The 20,964-nt window shown below is 41.7% G+C and overlaps 3 protein-coding genes across 3 annotated transcripts; 1 reads left to right on the top strand and 2 right to left on the bottom strand.

The window, feature by feature from the left end:
* Positions 1 to 3,837: 3,837 nt before the first annotated feature.
* Positions 3,838 to 5,721, bottom strand: GSBLH_T00003996001 (uncharacterized protein; the record flags this gene model as incomplete). Its single annotated transcript, XM_013042829.1, has 1 exon — positions 3,838 to 5,721. One exon carries the CDS (start codon positions 5,719 to 5,721, stop codon positions 3,838 to 3,840), a length of 1,884 nt encoding a protein of 627 aa, XP_012898283.1.
* Positions 5,722 to 10,834: 5,113 nt separating this feature from the next.
* GSBLH_T00003995001 (uncharacterized protein) lies at positions 10,835 to 11,762 on the bottom strand (the record flags this gene model as incomplete). Its single annotated transcript, XM_013042828.1, has 2 exons — positions 10,835 to 11,142; positions 11,171 to 11,762. 2 exons carry the CDS (start codon positions 11,760 to 11,762, stop codon positions 10,835 to 10,837), a joined length of 900 nt encoding a protein of 299 aa, XP_012898282.1.
* Positions 11,763 to 15,702: 3,940 nt separating this feature from the next.
* Positions 15,703 to 17,909, top strand: GSBLH_T00003994001 (uncharacterized protein; the record flags this gene model as incomplete). The annotated part of the gene is made up of 10 exons (XM_013042827.1): positions 15,703 to 15,764; positions 15,797 to 15,853; positions 15,885 to 16,067; positions 16,098 to 16,245; positions 16,275 to 16,754; positions 16,783 to 17,061; positions 17,091 to 17,318; positions 17,352 to 17,507; positions 17,537 to 17,628; positions 17,657 to 17,909. The coding sequence occupies 10 exons, from the start codon at positions 15,703 to 15,705 to the stop codon at positions 17,907 to 17,909; spliced, it is 1,938 nt and encodes a 645-aa protein (XP_012898281.1).
* Positions 17,910 to 20,964: the final 3,055 nt, after the last annotated feature.

Here is a 20,964-nt window from a genome sequence, read left to right as displayed (position 1 = left end):
GCATAGTACACACCATTGTCGAAAGGGATACGCCATGTATGTGATTGCGATCCTGAAGCGGGAACTATGGTTCCCAGGTTACCACTCAACGAGAACACGTGGTCTGCGTGAATGTAGTACCCATCTGACTCAGCTTTCCATCGTATGTTCAGTGCAGCCGAGTCAAAACACTGGTTCATGTGCCATATCATGTCAGCCTGTGTCAATCGTGATGGTATGGTCCACGTGAATGTCTGAATGTCATCCGTGTACATGATATCAGTCTCGGGGGAAGCAGTGCTTTGGGGCGACAAAGTTGCCCCGGCGGAACGTAGTTCCGCCATGCTTCCCCCTTCGTCCAGTGTCATCATTCCGTACGGGAAGCGTATCGTCGTATTTGTCATGTACGACTCAGATTGATCCCAGTCAACGAAGGTATTCAATGATGGAACAACAACTTCATCATTCCTCACATACGTAACACGTGTCGGTTGTATGAAGTCAAGTGACACAGCACGATCGGAATACGTACTACCTTTGATCATATTCGTCGCATTCAGACCATCGATGTTCGCCATCGCAAACTCGTAAGGTGATGTCAACTCGGGCATCCTGATGTAGTAATTGCGATAAAATGTGAAATCGATTCTACGAGTCAATCCTGGTTTCAATGGCAAGTATGGGTTGTCATTGGATATGATTCGCATATCAGGGTGAGCATTGGAACGAGGTCCATTCTGTGCTAGACCACGATGTATTTCTCGAGCCATGACGCGATAACCATCGATAGCATTGAAACCATTAGCCACCATCTGCGCGATCTTCAAAGCAGTGTATTTTCCTCGTTCGATTGTCACACTCGATTTCTTGTCGTATCCTTCGTAAGACAGTACGAGATGTGTGGTATCAACCTAGACACTATCGTTGTACACACTGTCCTTGGAGTACAATGGTCCGAATGATCCACCTCGCTTATCCTCGTTAATCGTTATGGACACATTCATGTTCTCAGCTGTCATGTCGTACTCGAGATCAGGCGCGTAAGCTTTCGCAGTCCACGTAACTCTATCGTCTGCTTTGCCACCAATCCATGCAATGGCTTCCTGGTGCTATGATGTGATATCACGTGCCTGTTGGTACTTCACATTCAACTGTGATAAGCACGAGTTCCTGAGTGTTTCCAAGGATATCAGTGTTTCCGTGTCTTCCGTTATGTAGAATGTGCCAGAATCGAACAATGAACCATCAGTATTCGTCATCTTGTACGTCACTTGTGGCTTCAGTATGAAGAAGGATGTATTCGTGCGCAATTTCCTGTCATACACGACATGTGATGGATCGAGGTATGCATGACCTCCAAGACCTTGATCATTCGTCTCATCTAGTAGAGATGGTCCGTTGGTATCAAACACAGTCTCCACGGGACGCTCTATACAAATATTGTGAGTCGATAATGACAGTTTGAACCATGGAGTCCAACCAATACCATCGATCGTCGTGTTAACAAAGGTTCGATCGAAATACCAAGAGTTGGATTGATAAATGAAGCGTACATGGTCATCCTCGATTATCATTGATATGAGAGGAAGCACTTTCACCATTTCAGCACCAACAGCCTCGATGAACTCGCTGAACGTGTAGTAACCGACAGGCAATGTCAACATGTGCGATTCCCTGCTGTCAGTAACAACCACTTGATTATACGAGGAAGACAGGTAGTAGCGCTTCGGATTGTCAAGTCCTTTCACCAAAGTGTCCGATTCGAATCCGAGGATCGATTGGATCTCTGGTGCATTCGTGAAATCAATCATGTAGAAGTGATCTACCGTGATGTGGAACGCATTCTCACCGCTATACACCAATTCGAACAGGGCATCACTATCATTCAGCTTTGCAATGATCGTTTCGATGTCGTATGCACCGCGTGGTATCGCGATCTCTTGAATCGTAGCGCCAGCATTGATTAGCACCACTTGGTCAGTCGGTACGTTGTGCAACACGAAGTCCGTATACAACGACACAGACGAGATGTAGCACTGGTCGAACGACAGAGGATTGTCCAGCTTCACTTCCTTCTTGGTGATATTACCGAACACTTCCATCATGGAGAACTGGTTCGCAGAGGCAATCGATGAAGGCACTTCATCATACACGTCATCAATCGTCAACTGGAGTTCGAATTCGCCGTGCAGTCGCATCATCTTGCCATCCATATCGCGGAACACGAACATCAATTGATCAAACCGAGTGATCATTGGAATGCACACGTCTTCCACAGTTCGCACGTAGTCAGCCGTTGGATCGTCAATGATCATTGTGGTGAGCAGGTTGTTGTTCTGGTTGGCAATCTTCAGGTCCGATGATCGCACGATCGTCGAGTAGACCTGGATCACTTGGCGATTTCGCGTGATATCAATCACGTTCGATCCACCGAACGAAGCAGGTAGAATGACCGTTCGTCCATCGAAGCCGAGGATCTCACGAATGTCAGGTGCATCCGTGAAATCAATCGTGTGTGGAGACTGAATCCAGATACAACCGAACGACGAGGCATTCGTGGATATGGAGAATGTAGTATCGGTCATGGTATTGAGCAAGGCAATGATCTCACTGATCGTGTAATAACCAGCGTGAATTATCACTTTCTCGTCATTCGAATTCGTGACAATGTTCGTCGTGTCAACGTTGCTGACTATGACAGGGTCTTATGGAAACAGGACAGTGATGGAAGTGATGTAGGGGTTCCGATACTTGTACGGATTGATCCAGGTGAATGTGCCGTTGGTTTGTGAGCTTTGTATGAGCATGGAGTAATGCATGGTCTTTCTCTCTTTACCATTACATAAAGGGCAGACAATGACCAAAATGGCAGAAAATGGTTTCGCACTTTTTGCATCATTTAGCTACTTCTTTAGTAATTAACTTTGTTCCAAATTCTTTACCGTCACACTAGGGTCGCTATATTATTACAAAATTATCTCTTATTTTGTTCTATTATCATCGACCAGATTGGTTTAGCGAGAGTGATTTAATCCATTGTGTATTCGAAGAAATGAAGAATAATGTGGGTTAATTGAGATATTAAAGTACTATAATAATACGATCAAACTTGTTTCATAGTAAAAGATAGAAATGTGTCATGTTAACTATTCACTAGAAAGCAGACCATAACATTGAAAAGATCCAGTGGTGGAACTGAATTGTACTGTGTTGTCGAACATGTATGGATAATGATTGGATTACAGTTTATCAACATGAATGTGAATGAATCTCGTTTTTTCGAATTCATTTGCGCATATTGCGTAAGAACATCATGATTTCTGTAGAAAAGAAATATGATCAACTAAACTCTTTAGAGGATATGATACTGTAAAAATTGAACAGTATTTCAAATAATACTATTCGAAATAAATAGAATTGTACTTTGAATACTAAGAATACTATTCGATGACATGTAATAAGTAACAGCATGTAGAACAAGCATTAATCAAGTGTGTATATATATCCTTGTCTGATATTGTCATCAATTCTAGAATCATATCTGTGATTTTACCATAATACTGTTCTGATATTGAAGTTGAAGTATAATTACCTATTGTTTTTATACATTCCCTCTCAATAAAGAAACGCACGCAAGGATTCTGTATTCCACTTATATAATCCATGTTTCTTCAAACAATAGGTAATAAACTATTCTCTTATTTCACTTACAAGTGTGATCATTTACTCAATGTGAAGACACTTTATCGATAAGGAATCATCTATTTGAAAATCACGGTATTCGTATCATTCCACATGCTTTTTTACAACAAAACATAGACTCCATAATAATTAAAATAATAATATACAAAATTAACTCTAAACCCTCATAGAAGGTTCCACATTTACTTCAATAATAATAGGATATGGTTTAGGAACTTGTCCAGAAGATAGTTCAGGAGCTGGTTCATTGTATGTTCTTGGATCTTGTTTTGACCCTGGTTCAGGACATGCTTCAGGAGATTGCCTAGGAGTTGGTTGGGAAGTCGGAGCCTGAATAGATCGAATAGCTCTCGTCTTTACCTGAGCTGGCTTCGGAGCCGGAGCCTTCGCAGACTTAGCCGACTTTGGCATCAATTTCTTCGTTCCCCTCTTCTTCTTCTTGCTCAACAACACTATCAGAACAACAATCGCCACGATCACAATGATTACGACAACAACGATCAGCACAATCAACACATAGTTCACAGGAGCTTCCAATACCCGAATGGTGATCGTGGTGGTGATCGTTCCTCCCTCGTTTGTCACAGAAATCGTGTACTTTCTAGAGTCCTGCACCGTGGTCGGCTTGCCAGTGATTGCTCCAGTCGAAGGAACCAGAGTCAGACCCGCAGGCAATGTGGGGAACGAAGACACAGTCACCTCAACTCCAATAATCGTAGGAACAATGTTCACTTCCTTGTTCTGAACGAGTTCCAAAGTGGTAGCACCATAATCAATACCCTGAGGAATGGAAGGATAGCAGGCAGTCACTTCCTCCGCGAACGTTCCATTGTTGCAATAACGGCTTCGAGTTCCCTCATAAAGATTCGGACACTCAGCATAAGCAATATCTCCGTTCATCGCTCCTTCAAAGTCGCCTTCAGGACGGCAGTAATCAGTGGAGGCGATCAGTTTGGTGAACAGATAGAAATCAGCAAGCTGGAATCTCTTCGTCGCTCCCCAGTTATCACAATTCATCATGGGATCGCTGTTGGAGCACTCCGTAGCCACCAATCTGTACTTGTTGTACGGATTCACGTTGAACATGTTGTAAAGCTTCTGCTCAAAGTACGAAGTGAACATTTGACCAGCCTTCGACTGCAGAATCGTCCAGTTCTCTCCGTCATTCGAACCATACAGAGTCCAACCCGAAGGATGGCGGTTGTTGCAGTCATTTCCAGACACCAGACCGTACCGACCGATCGGTTCACGACGATCATTGCTCCACGACCAGATCAGTTCCACACCCTCGCAGATTCCAGAAGCAGTCAGCATCTTTGTAGCCGAATTGTTATCGAACACTTTGTCCGATCCATCGTTTCCAGTCAAAGCAGGCATCGTCGTACCCGTACCATCCAGCAGCATGTACATGTTGTCCAGAATCAGAATCGCAGATCCATCGAAGCTGTTCGTCTCCTCGTTCGCCTCATAGCGATGCAGCTCGAACGCCAGAATGTTCTCGCCCACCACCAGCCGCTCTCTCTGCACAGCCTCTCCGATCACCAGCAAGAACGGTTCGCCGCTCTCGCCCGTAGCCGCAGTATCCTCCTTCACCTCCGCATTCTCGGGGAGATTGTAGCGACGGATCTCCACTCCGTTCAGATACACAACCACTCCGGCCTTCACGTTCACAGCGATGTCCATCGAAGCGAACTCCGTCAGATCCTCGATCTGGAACTTCGTGAAATAGTACTGAGTCACACCGCTGGCCGCAGGGAACTGACCCGGTCGCTGCGTCTCCCAGTTCGAGGGAGCTCCGCTCAGAGTGTTCCAGCCCGCAGGAGCGGCCGTGCCGTCCACCAGGTAGCTCCAGTGAGTCCACTGAGGATACACAGAATACGCAGGATTGAAGTTGTACTCCTTCTCCGTCGCTCCGGCAGCCAACGACTCCGACAGAAGCGTGCGGCCATCCGCCAGCTTCACCGTCGCCTTGTTGTTGCCCCAACCGCCAGTGCCTTGCTTCTTCAGCACCAGAGCATACGTTGTTGCAGGACGACACATCTGAATCGAGAGCGAACTGTAGTCAGCGAAGTTCGAGCGCTCCTCCAATTCCTCGCCAGTCGCACGATCCTTCAACACGAACGAGCACGTAGAGGCTCCCGTTTCGAACGTCAATTCAATGCTGAACGACACCATGTCTCCAGCACACTCCTGAACCGTCAGAGTCACCGTCGTCGTCTTCTCCTCGCCCAGAGGATTCAGCGCAGTGATCGTGTACACGGTCGAAGCCTTGATGTCCGTGGGAGTTCCAGTGATCATTCCAGTCGTCGTACTGAACGAAAGTCCACTCGGAAGCTCAGGAGTGATCGAGAACGTGTTGTAATAGGAAGAAGAGCAAGTCCATCCAGGCACTTCAGCACCCGTATAGGCAGTAATCTCGCTCGGACTGAACGACAGCTCCGGAATCTCCAGCGAAGAATAGTCCTGCAACAACAAATTCCAATCAGCAAGAGCATAGTAGTTATCGGTATCGTCAACACGAGCCTTCTTCAGAGTCAGTTGGTAGTATGTCCACGCCTTTGTATTCGAAGGCATGTAGAAGCAATACTCCGTAGAACGCGAATCGAAATACACCTCAGACTCGCTCTTCAACTCGCTGAAGGTCTGACCATCCATCGATGCCTCAATGCTCCACTCACGAGGATCATAATTATTCGACTGAGAACTCGTTATGAAGCAGTAGTTGTTGAAATATTCGGCTCCATCGTTCGCGAACTGGATCGTGAACTTCTGAGTCGGAGTAGTCGCCTTGTACACATAAGCATAAGTCGAAGGATTCATATCGAACAGCTTACCAACCTCGCTCGAAGTAGTACCAGCCGTCGAATAATCCCAATAGCGAGGATGAATGTGCGAATCCTTCAGCAATCGAAGATGCATATCAAACTCAATCTCGATATCCGCACTTCCCAGAGTCAGCACAGCCACAGCGATCGTGTTGCTTCCAGCATTGATGTGACTGATCGCTCCCGTCACACGTCTCCAATTATACACCGAGCTTCCTCCAGTCGGAGTCGACTCAGCCGTAAGATCGCCCGCTTCCAGATAAGACCGATAGATCTCCTCTCCGTTCAAGTACGCAAGAACTCCGTTGCGAGCCTTCAGATACAACTCAAATCCTTGAGCTCCCTCCTTCGAAGCCACATTGAACGTCGCACGGAACAGCTTCACCTTCTGCGCAGTCGTAGGACGCGAAGAAGCATCCAGAGTCGTCCAGGCAGAATCCGAGAAACCGCTCGTGTACCAGTTCGAAGGAACCGTTCCATCAGCAAGATACTTGAACGAACCAGCCGAAGCAGGAAGCAGAGGAAGAGTGATTGGCAACACAAACGAATCCTCACCTTCAATCTTCAGACGAGTCTTCGCCAGAACAAACGAATGACCGTCAGCAAGAGCATTAATCGTCATCAAAGAAGTACTCTGCCATGTCGTACCCGAAGAACTCGTCATCGTCACCGTGTATTCACCAACAGGCAAGCAAGTACCCACCAAACTCTCCGTGTTGCTCGATGCAAGAACCGACTCTCCTTCACTGTTCTTAATCGTCCAAGTCTCAGAAGCGGTATTGTAGTTTACCTTCTCCACTGAAACCGAAATGTAGTTAGGCAGATCGCAAGACAAAACAGTAATCGTGATCGTGCAAGTGTAGACCTGACTGTCCACAGAATACGTCGCAGACACAGTGAACACAGTTTCTTCCAAACCCTCCGTAGGAATACCAGTAATAGCACCAGTCGTGCTATCGAAGTTCAGACCAGCAGGAAGAGAAGCGCCACCAGCTCCAGCAATCTGCCAGTTCGTGTAACCAGACTTACCAGGAGTAATGTCCACATTATCAATACCCACCGACCAGGAATAAACATCCTGAGGATACGAAATGCCTGGAGGAACGTAAGCAGCACCAGTGAACAGCAAATTCCACTCAGACATCTGAATAACATTACCATAATATCCAGATAAAGATTTCACAGCATTGCACTGCCATTTGTATTTGTTATAAGCAAGCTGGTTCTCCATCTCAAAGTACTTAGTCTGGTAACGCGCAGTCCATGTTATACCACTCTGAGTATCGAGAAGATCCCACTGGCTTCCATCATTAGAGCCAAAAATGTCCCAATCAACACAATCACGAATATCATAATTGTTAGCTGTCGAAAACGCATACTTGTTAACAACCAAGCGATCGTTGTTACCAAACGTCCAAATGTGAGTAGTAGGGAAAGATGCAGAAGTAACGTCCACGCACCATTTAGTTGAAGTACTTCCATCATATAACTTGGCTCCATTTTCAGATGGTAGATTAGTATTTTCCGGAGTGCAAACATAAGATCCATCAGAATTAATAAGACGATAATCTTCATTCAAATAGGAAACACTACACTGGAACTCTTCAGCACTTGGAGCACTTGAGCCAGCATGCACTTCAACACCAATAACATACGTATTGTTTTCAGGCGTAGGAATTGCAGCCAAAAGCTGAACATAAGTGTGTTTACCAGTTGTCGAGGCAGTTGCTTCCGTAGAAGAGGAAATCTCTCCGTCAGGAAGATTCCATCGGGTAAGCTCTTGACCATTTACATATACAACAGCGCCACCATTAATTGTAAGAGTAACATGGATACCAAAATTATCAATTCCAGTCATTTCAATCGAACGACGGAAGTAACGAGTTGTGGTAGTAGGAGCAGGATAATATCCAGCATAACTAGTCCAATCCAACTCTCCAGTAGTCCAAGAAGAGCTTGTTTGGGCAGTCGAAGAATACTGCCATTCTGCGGGAGCCTCAATCGTAAATGTCTGACTACAAGTATAGACGCGATTACTAGAGGTTCCTCCACAAGTCCATACAATTTGAACAATTTCTTCACTTCCTTGCTTAATTGAGAGAGTTGAGCCAGTGGTCCATCCATCTCCATAAATGTCTCCCATTTGTACATAATACGTTCCATAAGCCAAGCAGTGATTGGTTTCTGGATGTACACCGATCGTGGTATAATAACCTGTAGGTTCAGAATAAACAGGTGTTCCGGTAGCAGAGGTTCCAGCATAAATGTCCATAGACTCTTCATCACAGTAGTTCTTTGTAGTTCGTTGGAAGGTCACAGCGACTTCTCCTTCGGCACAGTCACTCGTAACCGTGGCTAGAAATTAGGTCAAATTCCAGGATACTACAGAAAATAAACGTGAAAACCAAAGTAAAAACAAACCACTTCATTTTAATACAAATAATGGAAAAACGAGAGTGTTGAAAGTAAAACCGTATCTCTAGATATTGTGAAGAGGTATTTTGTTCTCATTCGATGTGTGTGGCGTTATTAGTAATAGCAGAATAATATACAATGGATTCTTGTGAATTGAAGCTAATTCTTGAAAACACATGAAATGGGGAATACATAAAAGAAACATGTATAGCTGTATAAAGATACTAATATTATATGGAAATAGCCTTCACTATTGGTTTTCTAATAATCAGTATCGTTTGTTTGAAAACAATGTGCTAGAACGAGTCAGCATTACTTGCTTTGTGATATCACTACATTTCACAATTGTTATTCTGTAGAGAATCTTTCGTTTGAAGAAATGTGGATATTTCATGTCATGAGTTACAATGAATAATAATAATTATAATAGTGAGAACGTTATTAGTTGGTGAGAACAAGTCAGGAAGGAGTTGTTGTAGATGTAGTGAACTGTTTAATATTCTGCATTATTATAGTACATGAATTATAAGAATTAGGGTTATTTACGTTTTCAACCAAAATGATTTTCTCATTTACTAGTTTCTATCGAGTAGCACAGTATTACTTAAGAATCTTATCTACTTCATTTTTTGTGTTGAAAAGTTGGTATAGAAAGCATGGTTGTTGGGATTAGTTTTCACCTGTGTGATTACCCTATTTTCTGCATAACTTTCACTCCATAGATTCGAACTGGAAGACTTTTACGGATTCCCTCTTTCTGTTATTCATAGTTTTCCAGGATTGGCCTTTGAGTGAAATGGTTTGCTCTATCAAAAATAGTGGTTGCTTAGAAAATTGTATTATATTGGTTATTTAGATAAATACAGTTTTGGAACGTCATGGTGTGTGTTTTTTATATTTATGTTCTTCCTCAATTGATAATAGTGTAATATTAGTCCGTGTACATATTCATAGGGCTTTGGATGACAGTTTTACATATTTTTCTCTTAAACAGCCAATTAGGATTTTTGTGCAAACTGCAACCTTGAATATTAGTCAGCTGAGTGCTTTCATATTGATGTTCTTTGTTGCTTGTATTTCACTATGTCTGTTCACTCTTCTGAATATCTATATTTGTGGCGTGTTGCATAATCTGTGTGTATTTTTCCTTCTCTTGAGGTGGTAGAGTATTGAGTCAATTGTTCACGAATAGATACAACTTCATTCTCACAATCAGAAATGTGGATATAGAGGGAAGAGTCATTAATATAGCAACAACAATGCAATCCATATTAGACCGTTTCCAGTAGGTTTGTTGCTCTTCTGCATTATCTCCCACTCTTTTCGTGTCCTCCATTTTTCCAGTGTTAATGAATCGGATTATTCATAGTTTACACGCTATTTAACTTGTTTCACAAGTAATAACACAGTGAATGGTTTTCACTTTAACAACGTATCCATATGCGCATTCCTTCTTTTTTCGATCCAATATAGAGTATATTTTGTTGAATTGCGAGAATATTGCTCCTTTAAATCTGTTTTCCTCCTATTTTCTTTTTCCTCTAATAATTATACTCTAGATACCCTATTATCTCGTTTCTATTACAAACACGGCAGGTAAAGTACTTTGATAGGATGGAAGCGGCAGTACCCTCAATACCCGTGTTTTCGCTTGATGGAGAGGGAATCTGGCTGCATTCCTTCCCGGACTCGATGAAAGTCTTTGCTTCCAACTCTGTGCAACTCGCTGAATTAGGACTATCTTCGCTCTTTTCGAGTTTAGAAGGGCGGTGCTTCGCTCGTTTGCCAAGCAGTCTCTCTAGCAAGCCTTTCTTTTTCTCCTTCGTTTTCTCCTTCGTTTTCTCCTTCGTTTTCTCCTTTTCTTTCTCTTCTCCCACCACTCTCTCGTACTCAACCACTTCATACTTCTATGATTAAAAGCAATCTCGCCCTCCATTACTTGCCACAACCACATCGTTAGTTCCCATACCGCACTTATGTTTAATGCTCTCGGTCCTTCCTGCATCGCTGATAGCAACATCGAGATCGATTCGCACCCCTTTATCTTCTCTCTCATGCCCAGCAGAATCGATGTGCAGAGATAGGGAACCGCGGGGAAATCGGGCAGAGCGTGCAGAAACAGCCGATCCCAGAGATAGAGCACATCCTCCAAAGCAAATTCTCGGCAGAACAGAAGCCGAATCCAACGCAATAGGAACATCGAGGGGTGGATTTCCAGCATCTGAATCGTATTCGAGTCACGGAAATACAGCGAGATGGCTTCCCAACGCAGAGTCCCAGCGTCCTACCAGCCACAGCACGCGATCCATGCGCAATTCCAGACTCGAATCGCTGTTGTCCGACACATAGCAGCCTCGAAGGGGAGCGAACACCGCCTCCAGAAGACAAAAGCAGTCGTGCTCCAGATACTTTGAAGAGGTCAGAATCTGCAGACACGCGATGGCGTGGCGCTGCGAGGGAGAACGAGTTCGCCGGAACGCCTCCGCCTCTTGTCGATACGCTTCGCTCTGAAAGCGCAGATGTTCGTCCAGCACGTCTTGGGTCCGTTGGGGAAGACTGCCTTCGCCTCCGCCTCCGCCTCCGCCTCCGCCTCCGCCTTCGCCGCCCAGTCGCCACCGGTCGCAGTACAGACAGAGCAGCAGCACGGCCAGCAGGTCCGTCATGCCCTGCTTGTACCCGATTTCCGGGTGAGCGAACGCGAAGACCAGCAGCAGCCGCACGATCAGGTCCTGCACCGCCGCGCTCTTGAAGAACAGAAGCTGGCTGAACGTGCGCGTGCAGTCCTTCCGGATCGTTTGCTCGCTTGCCTGGTGCTCCGGGTCGCGCAGATCCTCGCTCCATCGCGGAGAAACACGAACCTCACCTTCCTCCGACGCAACGTTCGGAGCAAACCGACGAGAATAGTCCCGACACAGCTCTTCGTACCGTGCGCGCAGCAACCCAATCTCCCTGCACCATTGCTCCAACGGCTCTAGATAGCACAACCATCTCGTAGCTACGATGGGCGCTTAGACAACCCAACGCCACCTTCCAAACAAGGCTGCGAACTCCGCTCATCGATAGATTCGACTACATGATAGGACACACACAAAGCATCCACATTACACACAAAACAGTACAAATCGTTCGCAGAGAGCGAGGACACAATCTCCGTGTGTTCCAACTGAACGCTCAGAGACACATTCAACTAGTTCTAACTGTGCAGCACGATTGTCTACCAACGAAAGTGTTTTCAACGGAGAACGCGGGCAGGAAGAAACAGATCCATCAAATTCACATAGTAAACGCCGAATTGAATCGTCGATAGGCGACGACTCGCAGGGAGTTGCCTCGTTTAGAGACTTTCCTTTCATTGCACGCAGAATACTAAGTATCCATTCTTCTGCAATTTCTACACTCTCGAAACTGAAATGCAACACTTCTTCTTGACTCAACTCACGAATATAGATCACATTTTCCAAGTTTACATTCATCTGTAATTATACCTTCAAATATTCAACTTCTTGTGTTTGAAAATATACGTTATGAATAGTAATTTGTTCTACGTTCAATAAATCACCGAGGGAGCTCCCGGATAACTAGAAAGCTCATTACACAAAAAAACAACGCAGAACATTTATATTTCAAAGAAAGAGTGAACAAAACCACAAAAATACATTTGTATCACCGATAACTATTCTGTAATACAAAAGCAGAGAAAAAAAGCAAAACAATTGTTATGGAGAATGAGGGGAACAATTGTCTTTTATTTATTTCAATGTCAAACTTTGTTGATTTTCTCAATTCTGTTATTAATAACTATCATGTTGATAGTTCTAACATCCAAAATGTTCAAGGACGGTTGAATATACAAATGAAAGTGGATGGCTGGATTTCACTAATATTGAATAACAGAAAGTGTATAGTTATGAAATTCAATAATGGAGTATTTATGAACCAAGGATTTGTGCTCAATGAGCAGAAAGTGTTGAAAGTGATTGGAAATCATCAGATTGGTGCTATTTCATATAACGATAAATGCATAGTGGAAGAAGGAATAGTGGATTTGGATCATGGAAGTCGATTTGAAGGCTTGTTATTGAAAGAAAAAGAAGGCCAAATTGGAATTCCATTTGGATATGGTGAAATGTATGATGATGATGGAATATTGGTGTACAAGGGCATAATGATCAATTGGAAACGATTTGGCTATGGAACGAGTTATCATAATAATGGATGTATTGAATATGAAGGATATTGGTGTGATGATTTTCTGTTTGGAAGTGGAAAGCTTTATGATCGCAGAGGGAGACTTATGAAGGATTGTAACTGGTTTTATGGACATGAAAGTGATATTATTGAATATGGAGGAGATGGAAGAAAACCAATTAATATCGCAATCAAACATTTGAAACTAAGTGACCATTGTATTCTGAGACGTTGGGATGTTTCATTGTTTTCTAATTTGGAATCAATTGAAATCGGTGATGATTGTTTTATATCAGTGAAAACATTCAAAATCGAAGGATTGAATCGATTGAAAATCCTAAAAATCGGCAAGAGGTCATTTACTAACAAAAAGAATAGCCTAGGCTGGGATGAATCGAAATCATTCCACATATTGAATTGTGAATCATTGGTATTGATCCAAGTTGATCAATATGGCTTTAGTGATTTTGCTGGAGACTTCGAAATAAGTAATCTTCCAAAATTATATTATCTGCAATTTGGTACAGTTGAAGATAATTCACGCAATTTCTATTGGGGTTCATTTGTGATTCGAAGTATTGATATGATATTGAATAGTTGAATGACTATATCTGCCAAGTTTGCAATTCATTATTATAGGTAACAGTTCATTCTCATATCCATTATCTATTATTTTTGACAGTATTGCAATAATTTGAGTGATATGATATTACTATAGATCTTCCATCATTACGATCCATTACACTTGGCTGGGGTGTGTTCTTCGGAACTTGTAATGAATCATGCACGGTGATAATGAGAAGTATGAATAATATGGTCGATAATGATTATGTGCAGATCTTCCAAAGCTCGCCTCCCTCACTTCTTTAGGATCTAGTTTCTTTTGGCCATGTTCAGTTATTTTAGAAAGTCGCTCAAAATAGTGGATATTGAGTGGTTTAGATATTCCGAATCTCCAAATTGTTAAGTTACCTACAAAAACAGGATTAATACCATTTAAGAACGTTCGATCAAAATCGATTTCAAGTTTCGATTGTTGTATGATTTGATTGCGTAGATGTCTCACCTATCCTCGTTGATTATATCACAGGCAGAAGAGAGTGATTGTTTATTCTTCATTTCCTGCCTAGTAATTATGATTTGATACTTTCATTTCTTGATGTCTTTTGAAAACACTTCATATTAGTTCTAAAGAGTATTTGTAATTTCCAAATTTGGAAAATTACTTTGTTTAAAATCGATCGGTAAATAAAATATCGCTCAATGTAGAAATAGTTTGTTTTCGTCACTACATACACACACTTTTTAAGAAATAAAAGATTTTATTTTCGTTTAAAATCTGTTATTCTGCTATGATCAACAATAGGTATCAGAGTGAAACCGTTATATAATCATTTCTTATAGCAATGTTACCCATATTAATTCTCTGCTAGAAAATCTAGGAATCCAATCTAACTCTTTGTATTTATGCTTTCATTGTAGTTTCCTATTTGTTCTTCCTATTGATTATACATTGTTGTTTTATTTATAAAAGTAAATAATAATTTGTGTTTGTCCATGAACGTCTTATTGTATAGCGTTATTGTACTTCACTTTGCACTGAGAGATATTAGTAAATTAAGCTCTCTGTTTGACTGTCATCGGTGTATTCTTTTTGAAAATGGTATTGTTGCTACGTTGAAATTGGCACACAAATATGTTTTGCAACTGGAAACAGAACAGCTTTTCCTTATTATATAGCCCATTCAGACTTACCTCCACTTTATCATCAGTTATTATAAGTCTTTAGTAGTTGTTGTGTCTATTCACTATGTTATTCATCGTAATTATTAGAAGGGAAAGAATAATTATTCTACCCCAAAACAATAGTATTAATAATAATGTATATTGTGTGTTCATACAAATTATATATATATGTATATATTTCATACAAGGATTATAAAGATATACCAGTTTCTGAACGTACTTCTTCATGTGCTCAATTATCAGCATATGCGTATGTGAAATGAATAAAATGCAGATAATAAGAAAGTGCTTTGTGGGTCGTTCGTTATTTTTTATGTTTTTTGAATCAACTCCTTTTGTCACTATTTGTTTCGATGATATCCAACTATTCTAGCGTGATAAAACTGTATTGTTAGTAATCATTACTTCTACAAATACATATATAAATTGATTGAAAGGTGTTTGATTTCATTATTAATGATTGTAAACTATAAGTAATATAAATGCATATGCAGCTAGTGCCAAAAAATCCATTTCAGCTATTACTTGTCCTGAAATCGTTTCTCAAGCGAACGACGTTGCATCTCTATCAGATACCTATCTGTAATTTAGAAAACCACACATATGGATGAGGCACAACTCTCATGTTGACCCAATCAACACTATAAATAATCAACCCCTCTACTTTGATCATGCATATAGAGAAAACATCTCTGCATATCGCATTTAGCGATTTGACATTAGAAACTGACAATGAAATCACATACATGCTTTTTACCTTTTTAGGCTTGGTTTTTAAAAAATACTACAAATTTCACTTCAAATTGATAATCATATTCCTGCTTTATTATTTTCTTGTTGTTACGAAATGTCTTCTACGATTTCCAAGTATGACCCTATTCAGGGTGCGATATGGAAACAAAAAGAAGCGTTGGAACTATATGTCGTCTGCTGATTTGCAGAGTCCCCTACAAAGCAGTAGCTTCCCTTTTAGATGAAGTCGAAAAGATCGGAGAGAGGTTATTTTTCGATATTTAGTTCGATTCATAGAAATCGTATCATTTCCCTCACCGCAAACCTTTTTCGAAGTATAATTGCGACTACTCCGGATGACTTGCTCCCCACAGTATATTTATTGATAAACCAAGTAGCTCCTTCATATGAGGGCTTGGAGCTTGGAATAGGAGACGGAATCATTATCAAGGCTATTCAAGAAGCTACTGGTAAATCATCGTACTCGTTTTTTTCGGGTTTCATTCACAGCGCCTCCATTAAGTCTGAACTCAAGAAACATGGAGATCTTGGAGATGTCGCAATGACCTGTAAATCGACACAGCGCCTTCTCTTTCCTCCCCCTCCTCTTACCGTCCGCGGTCTCTTCAAAGATTTTCTCTCGCTCGCTCAACTTGAGGTAGTTTTCCCTCTTTTCTCCTTCTCCAGGGCAACAGCACCCAGAGTCGGAAAGTAGGCGTCATCAAGCGCCTCCTCGTCTCCGCTCACGGCTCCGAAATCAAGTTTCTAGTGCGCGGTCTGCAAGGAAAACTTCGAGTCGGACTGGCGGAGCAGTCCGTTCTCGCCGCTCTCGCGCACGCCGTCGTTCTCACGCCCCCTTCCGCCACTCTCCCGCCCCCCGTTCTCGACGCTTCCCTCCACACCAACCCCGCAAAGCTCCAAACCATGCTCAGCGACGCGGTCGAGACCGTCAAACAGGCGCTCAGCGAGTGTCCCTCCTACGACAAGCTCATTCCCGCGGTTCTACAAGCCCCACTGTCGCAGCTGAACCAGATCTGCCACTTAACGCCTGGAATTCCGGTGCATCCCATGCTCGCCAAGCCCACGAAGGGCATTTCGGAGGTACTGGACCGGCTGCAAGGCCGGCAGTTCACGTGCGAGTTTAAATACGACGGCGAGCGCGCGCAGGTAAGGGATTCCCGCGGTTGTGGAGTAGATCCATCGGAGAGAAGACGGTACGATCAAGATCTTCAGTCGGAACAACGAGGACAACACGAGCAAGTACCCGGATCTGGTGAAGGCGCTGCAGGATTGCGTGTCTGCGTCGGTAGGAACGTTCATCGTGGATAGCGAGTGCGTGGCGTGGGACCGCGAGGCGAAGCGCATCCTGCCGTTCCAGATTTTGAGCACGCGCGCGAGGAAGGAAGTGAAGGAGGAGGAAGTGAAGATCCACGTCGTGATTTTCGCGTTCGACTTGCTGTTTTTGAACGGAGAGGTGGGCGTTTGATCGGGTTTTGACCGCAGTCGCTGATCCAGAAGCCGCTGCGCGAGCGACGCGCGCTGCTGCGTGAAAACTTCAAAGAAGTGGAGGGCAAAATCCACTTTGCGTCGTTCATGGACGACAACGACACCGAAAAGATCCAGGCTTTTCTTTTGGAATCGGTGGCCAACGGATGCGAGGGCCTGATGATCAAAACGCTGGAGGAAAACGCGACGTATGAGCCTTCCAAGCGCTCGCTGAACTGGCTGAAAGTAGGCCGTTTTTTTGGAATGGCGAATATATAGCTGAAAAAGGATTATTTGCAGGATTTGGGGGATTCGATGGATCTGGTGCCAATTGGCGGGTATTATGGGAAAGGCAAAAGAACGGGGAATTTTGGCGCGTTTTTGCTGGCTTGTTTTGATGAATCGTCGGAAGAATTTCAGAGCATTTGCAAGGTAGTTGGTTTGATTTTAAAAATGATGGGAAGATTGGGACGGGATTCAGTGATGACGCGTTGAAACAGTATTCCGAATTCTTTTCGAATGGCAATCTTCTTGACCACAAACTTCCGATTTTCAAGTGTTTTTTGGGGGTAGTTTTGATGTAGTGTGAATCCTTCAGTCGAACCGGATGTTTGGCTGAATCCGGTGCAAGTCTGGGAAGTCCGCGCTGCCGATCTGTCCATTTCGCCTGTTCATACGGCTGCCATCGGATTGGTGGATGCAGATAAGGGAATAGCGTTGCGATTCCCGCGATTTGTGAGAATTCGAGAGGACAAAAAGCCGGAAGAAGCGACGACTGCAGAGCAAGTCGTGGACTTTTACAAGAGTCAAGCGAATGTTTCTGGAGCGAATGAATAATGGGTAATCTGAGAGTAGTTTATTTGTTTGTTCGAAAGAGAAGGGTGGGATGATGGTAAGATTTTTGGAATTGTTGATACTAGAATCATTTAAAGAATAGGGTTTGATAGTCAATATAAGCCATAACACCAATTCGTAATTTGATTGTATATGTAAATACTATATTTTGTGGTTTATGAAAGAAAAGATAAGGAATTGTCTTTCATAAAGTGTTGATTCACGATGAAATCAATCGAAATACAGTGAAAGAAGTAACATCCAAGACAAGTAAAATAGTTCTATAATGAGAGTACCAACAAACAGAATAATGCTCTTTGCTGATTACACAGCTCTGGTATTCTTATTATATACCTTTTGATTTGGCTATTTCGGAGGGTTTGGCTTGTTCTGTTTTTTTTTCTGATGTGTTTGGCTGCGTTGACCAGTATTGTTAGATCCACTAGACTGCTTCTGATTCTTTTGATTCTTTTGATTCTTTGGTCCATTCTGCTGACTATGTTGAGTTGTATCATTCTGTTGTTGTTGCTGTTTCTTTGCCTTTTTCTTTGCCTGCTCTTTTGCCTGCTTTTTTGCCTGTTGCTGTTTCTTTGCCTGTTTCTTTGCCTGTTTCTTTGCCTGTTTCTTTGATTGTTTTTGTTTCTTTGGTTGACTTGGTTGACTTGGTTGACTTGAAACACTCAATACATTGGATACATTGGATACATTGGATACAATGGGTGTATTGGATACAATGGGTACATTTGGTTCATTAGATGAATTGGATACATTGAGTACATTGGATACATTGGGAACATTGGATACATTGGGAACATTGGATACAATGGGTACATTGGGTTCATTAGATGTATTGGGTACATTGGGTACATTTGATGCATTGGGAACATTTGAATCTTTAGGAACATTAGTTTGCTTAGATGCGTTGGCTGCATTTGTTTGATTATGTGGAGTTGATTTACACCGTTGTTTATTCCTTTGTTTTTTCTCCCTCTTTTTCTGTTTCTTTAATTTCTTTTTCTCTTTCAGTAACTTTTTAAATGCTTTCTGTTTCTTCTTCCATTTTGATTTGTTGAAGTGTTTCTTTTTCTTCTTCTGCTCTTGATCCTCTGGCTCGCTCAGGAAACTGGGTTGAAAAAAAGGTCTGAAAATACCCAGCTCATCGGATTCATTGAATTCATACGTTTGCTGTGGTTGGTTAGATTCTTGTGACTTCTTTGATTGGATTTGTGGAATTGATTCATTGGCAAGCATTTCTTTTTGTATTTCCTGTTTCTTTGGCTCTTTTGATGTGCTTGTTTGTTGTGGCAGGCTTGATTGGCATGATGCGCCTTTCTGCTTAGGTTTATTTGACTGGTTTGCATGTTTCTTTCTTTGCCTCTTTTCTTTTAGCTGTGATTGCATTGGTAAATTTAGATAATGCAGATGTACTTCATTTAGTTGTCTTGGATGTTTTGTATGATCGGATTGTTCTGGTCGTTTCACATGTAATTTGACAAGATCAACGAGAATAGATGGAGTATCTGTGTTAGAAATGATGAATTAATACAATACTCGAAATAGATTCTGATTGAACACATAAAAACGATCTTGGTAGATTAATATGATGTATAATTGGAATATCTATATCAAATCAAAATTATGTTATTTCATTTACTTTTCAAAATTACTGAATGAGGGCAGTAGAAACTCCATCCTTCAGATTGGATATATTTTAGATTCGGGATATCTATATTCGATAATTACAATCCACTTCACAAATACTTCTCATTTCCAGTGAGCACGACTTGTCATCTATTCCATACAATGCTTTTTTTCCGAGTTTAATGGATTGCAGAGATGGAAGGTCTAGTACAGTTAAATACTTCGCTCATATTTATTACTCTCAAATACTGTCGACAGAGAAAATTCAAATGCGTCATTCCCCAAAATAACAGATCTTAGCTTTGGTAAATCTATTAATCAAAATGGCGGTCGAAAAATACCTCGAATTGCGAATGAACTATTATAGAAATTACGTGACCAACAGCCAAGTTCACCAATTCTAATATAATCCAATAGAGGTAGATTAGTCAATTCAAAGTCTCCACCAAAGTCGATAAAACTAAATTCATCAATGTCAATAGATAGTAAGGCTTCACAATGAATGATGTGGAAAGATTTCGATTTGTCACTTCCAAACTGATTCTTTTTCTGGGAAAACGAATTCTTCCCGATTCTAATGCGTTTTAATTGACTCAATTCCTCGATTCTGAACGTTCTTACGAGTCCAAAGCAATCACTGCCAATATATATATAATGTAATGAAGGTAGATTTTGAAAAGTGCATTTATTACTGTAATTGAAAACAGAATCACCCAATATGATGGATTGTAGATTTGGAAGATCTAGACATTAAAAATGTATTATAAAACTCTTACCTTTTGCCACAAAGGTACTGCAGATAAAGTTGTATGATTTGCTTCCAATTGTACCAATTTGAATTGATTTCAATTGTGGTAGATTCTTCAATTCAAAGTCGCCAGCAAAATCACTGAAACTAAATCGACCAATTTCAATTGACTCTAGTGATTCACAATTCAATATGTGGAATGATTTCGATACATCATTTCCACTACTGTTCTTTTTTTGCGTAAAAGAATTTTCTCCGATTTTGATAGTTTTCAATCGATTCAATCCTTCGATTTTGAATGTTTTCACTAATCCAAAACAATCATCGCCGATTTCAATTGATTCCAAATTATACAACAATGAAACATCCCAATCTACCAATGCACAACTGTTAGTCAGTTTCAAATGTTTGATTGCGATATTAATTGGTTTGCTTCCATTTCCTTTATAAATATCACTTTCAATTCCATCGTACCAGTTATATTCAGTTACTAATTTACCATATTGATCGTATACGATACCTTGTCCAAATTGCTTATCATCACACCAATATCCTTCATATTCAATACATCCATTATTATGATAACTCGTTCCAAACCCGAATCGTTTCCAATTGATCATTATGCCCTTGTATACCAATATTCCATCATCATCATACATTTCACCATAT

This window comes from Blastocystis hominis (genome assembly GCF_000151665.1).
Source record: "Blastocystis hominis, Singapore isolate B (sub-type 7) whole genome shotgun sequence assembly, scaffold_5".
NCBI lineage: Eukaryota > Bigyra > Opalinata > Blastocystidae > Blastocystis > Blastocystis hominis.
This window is presented reverse-complemented; position numbering and strand designations above follow the sequence as displayed.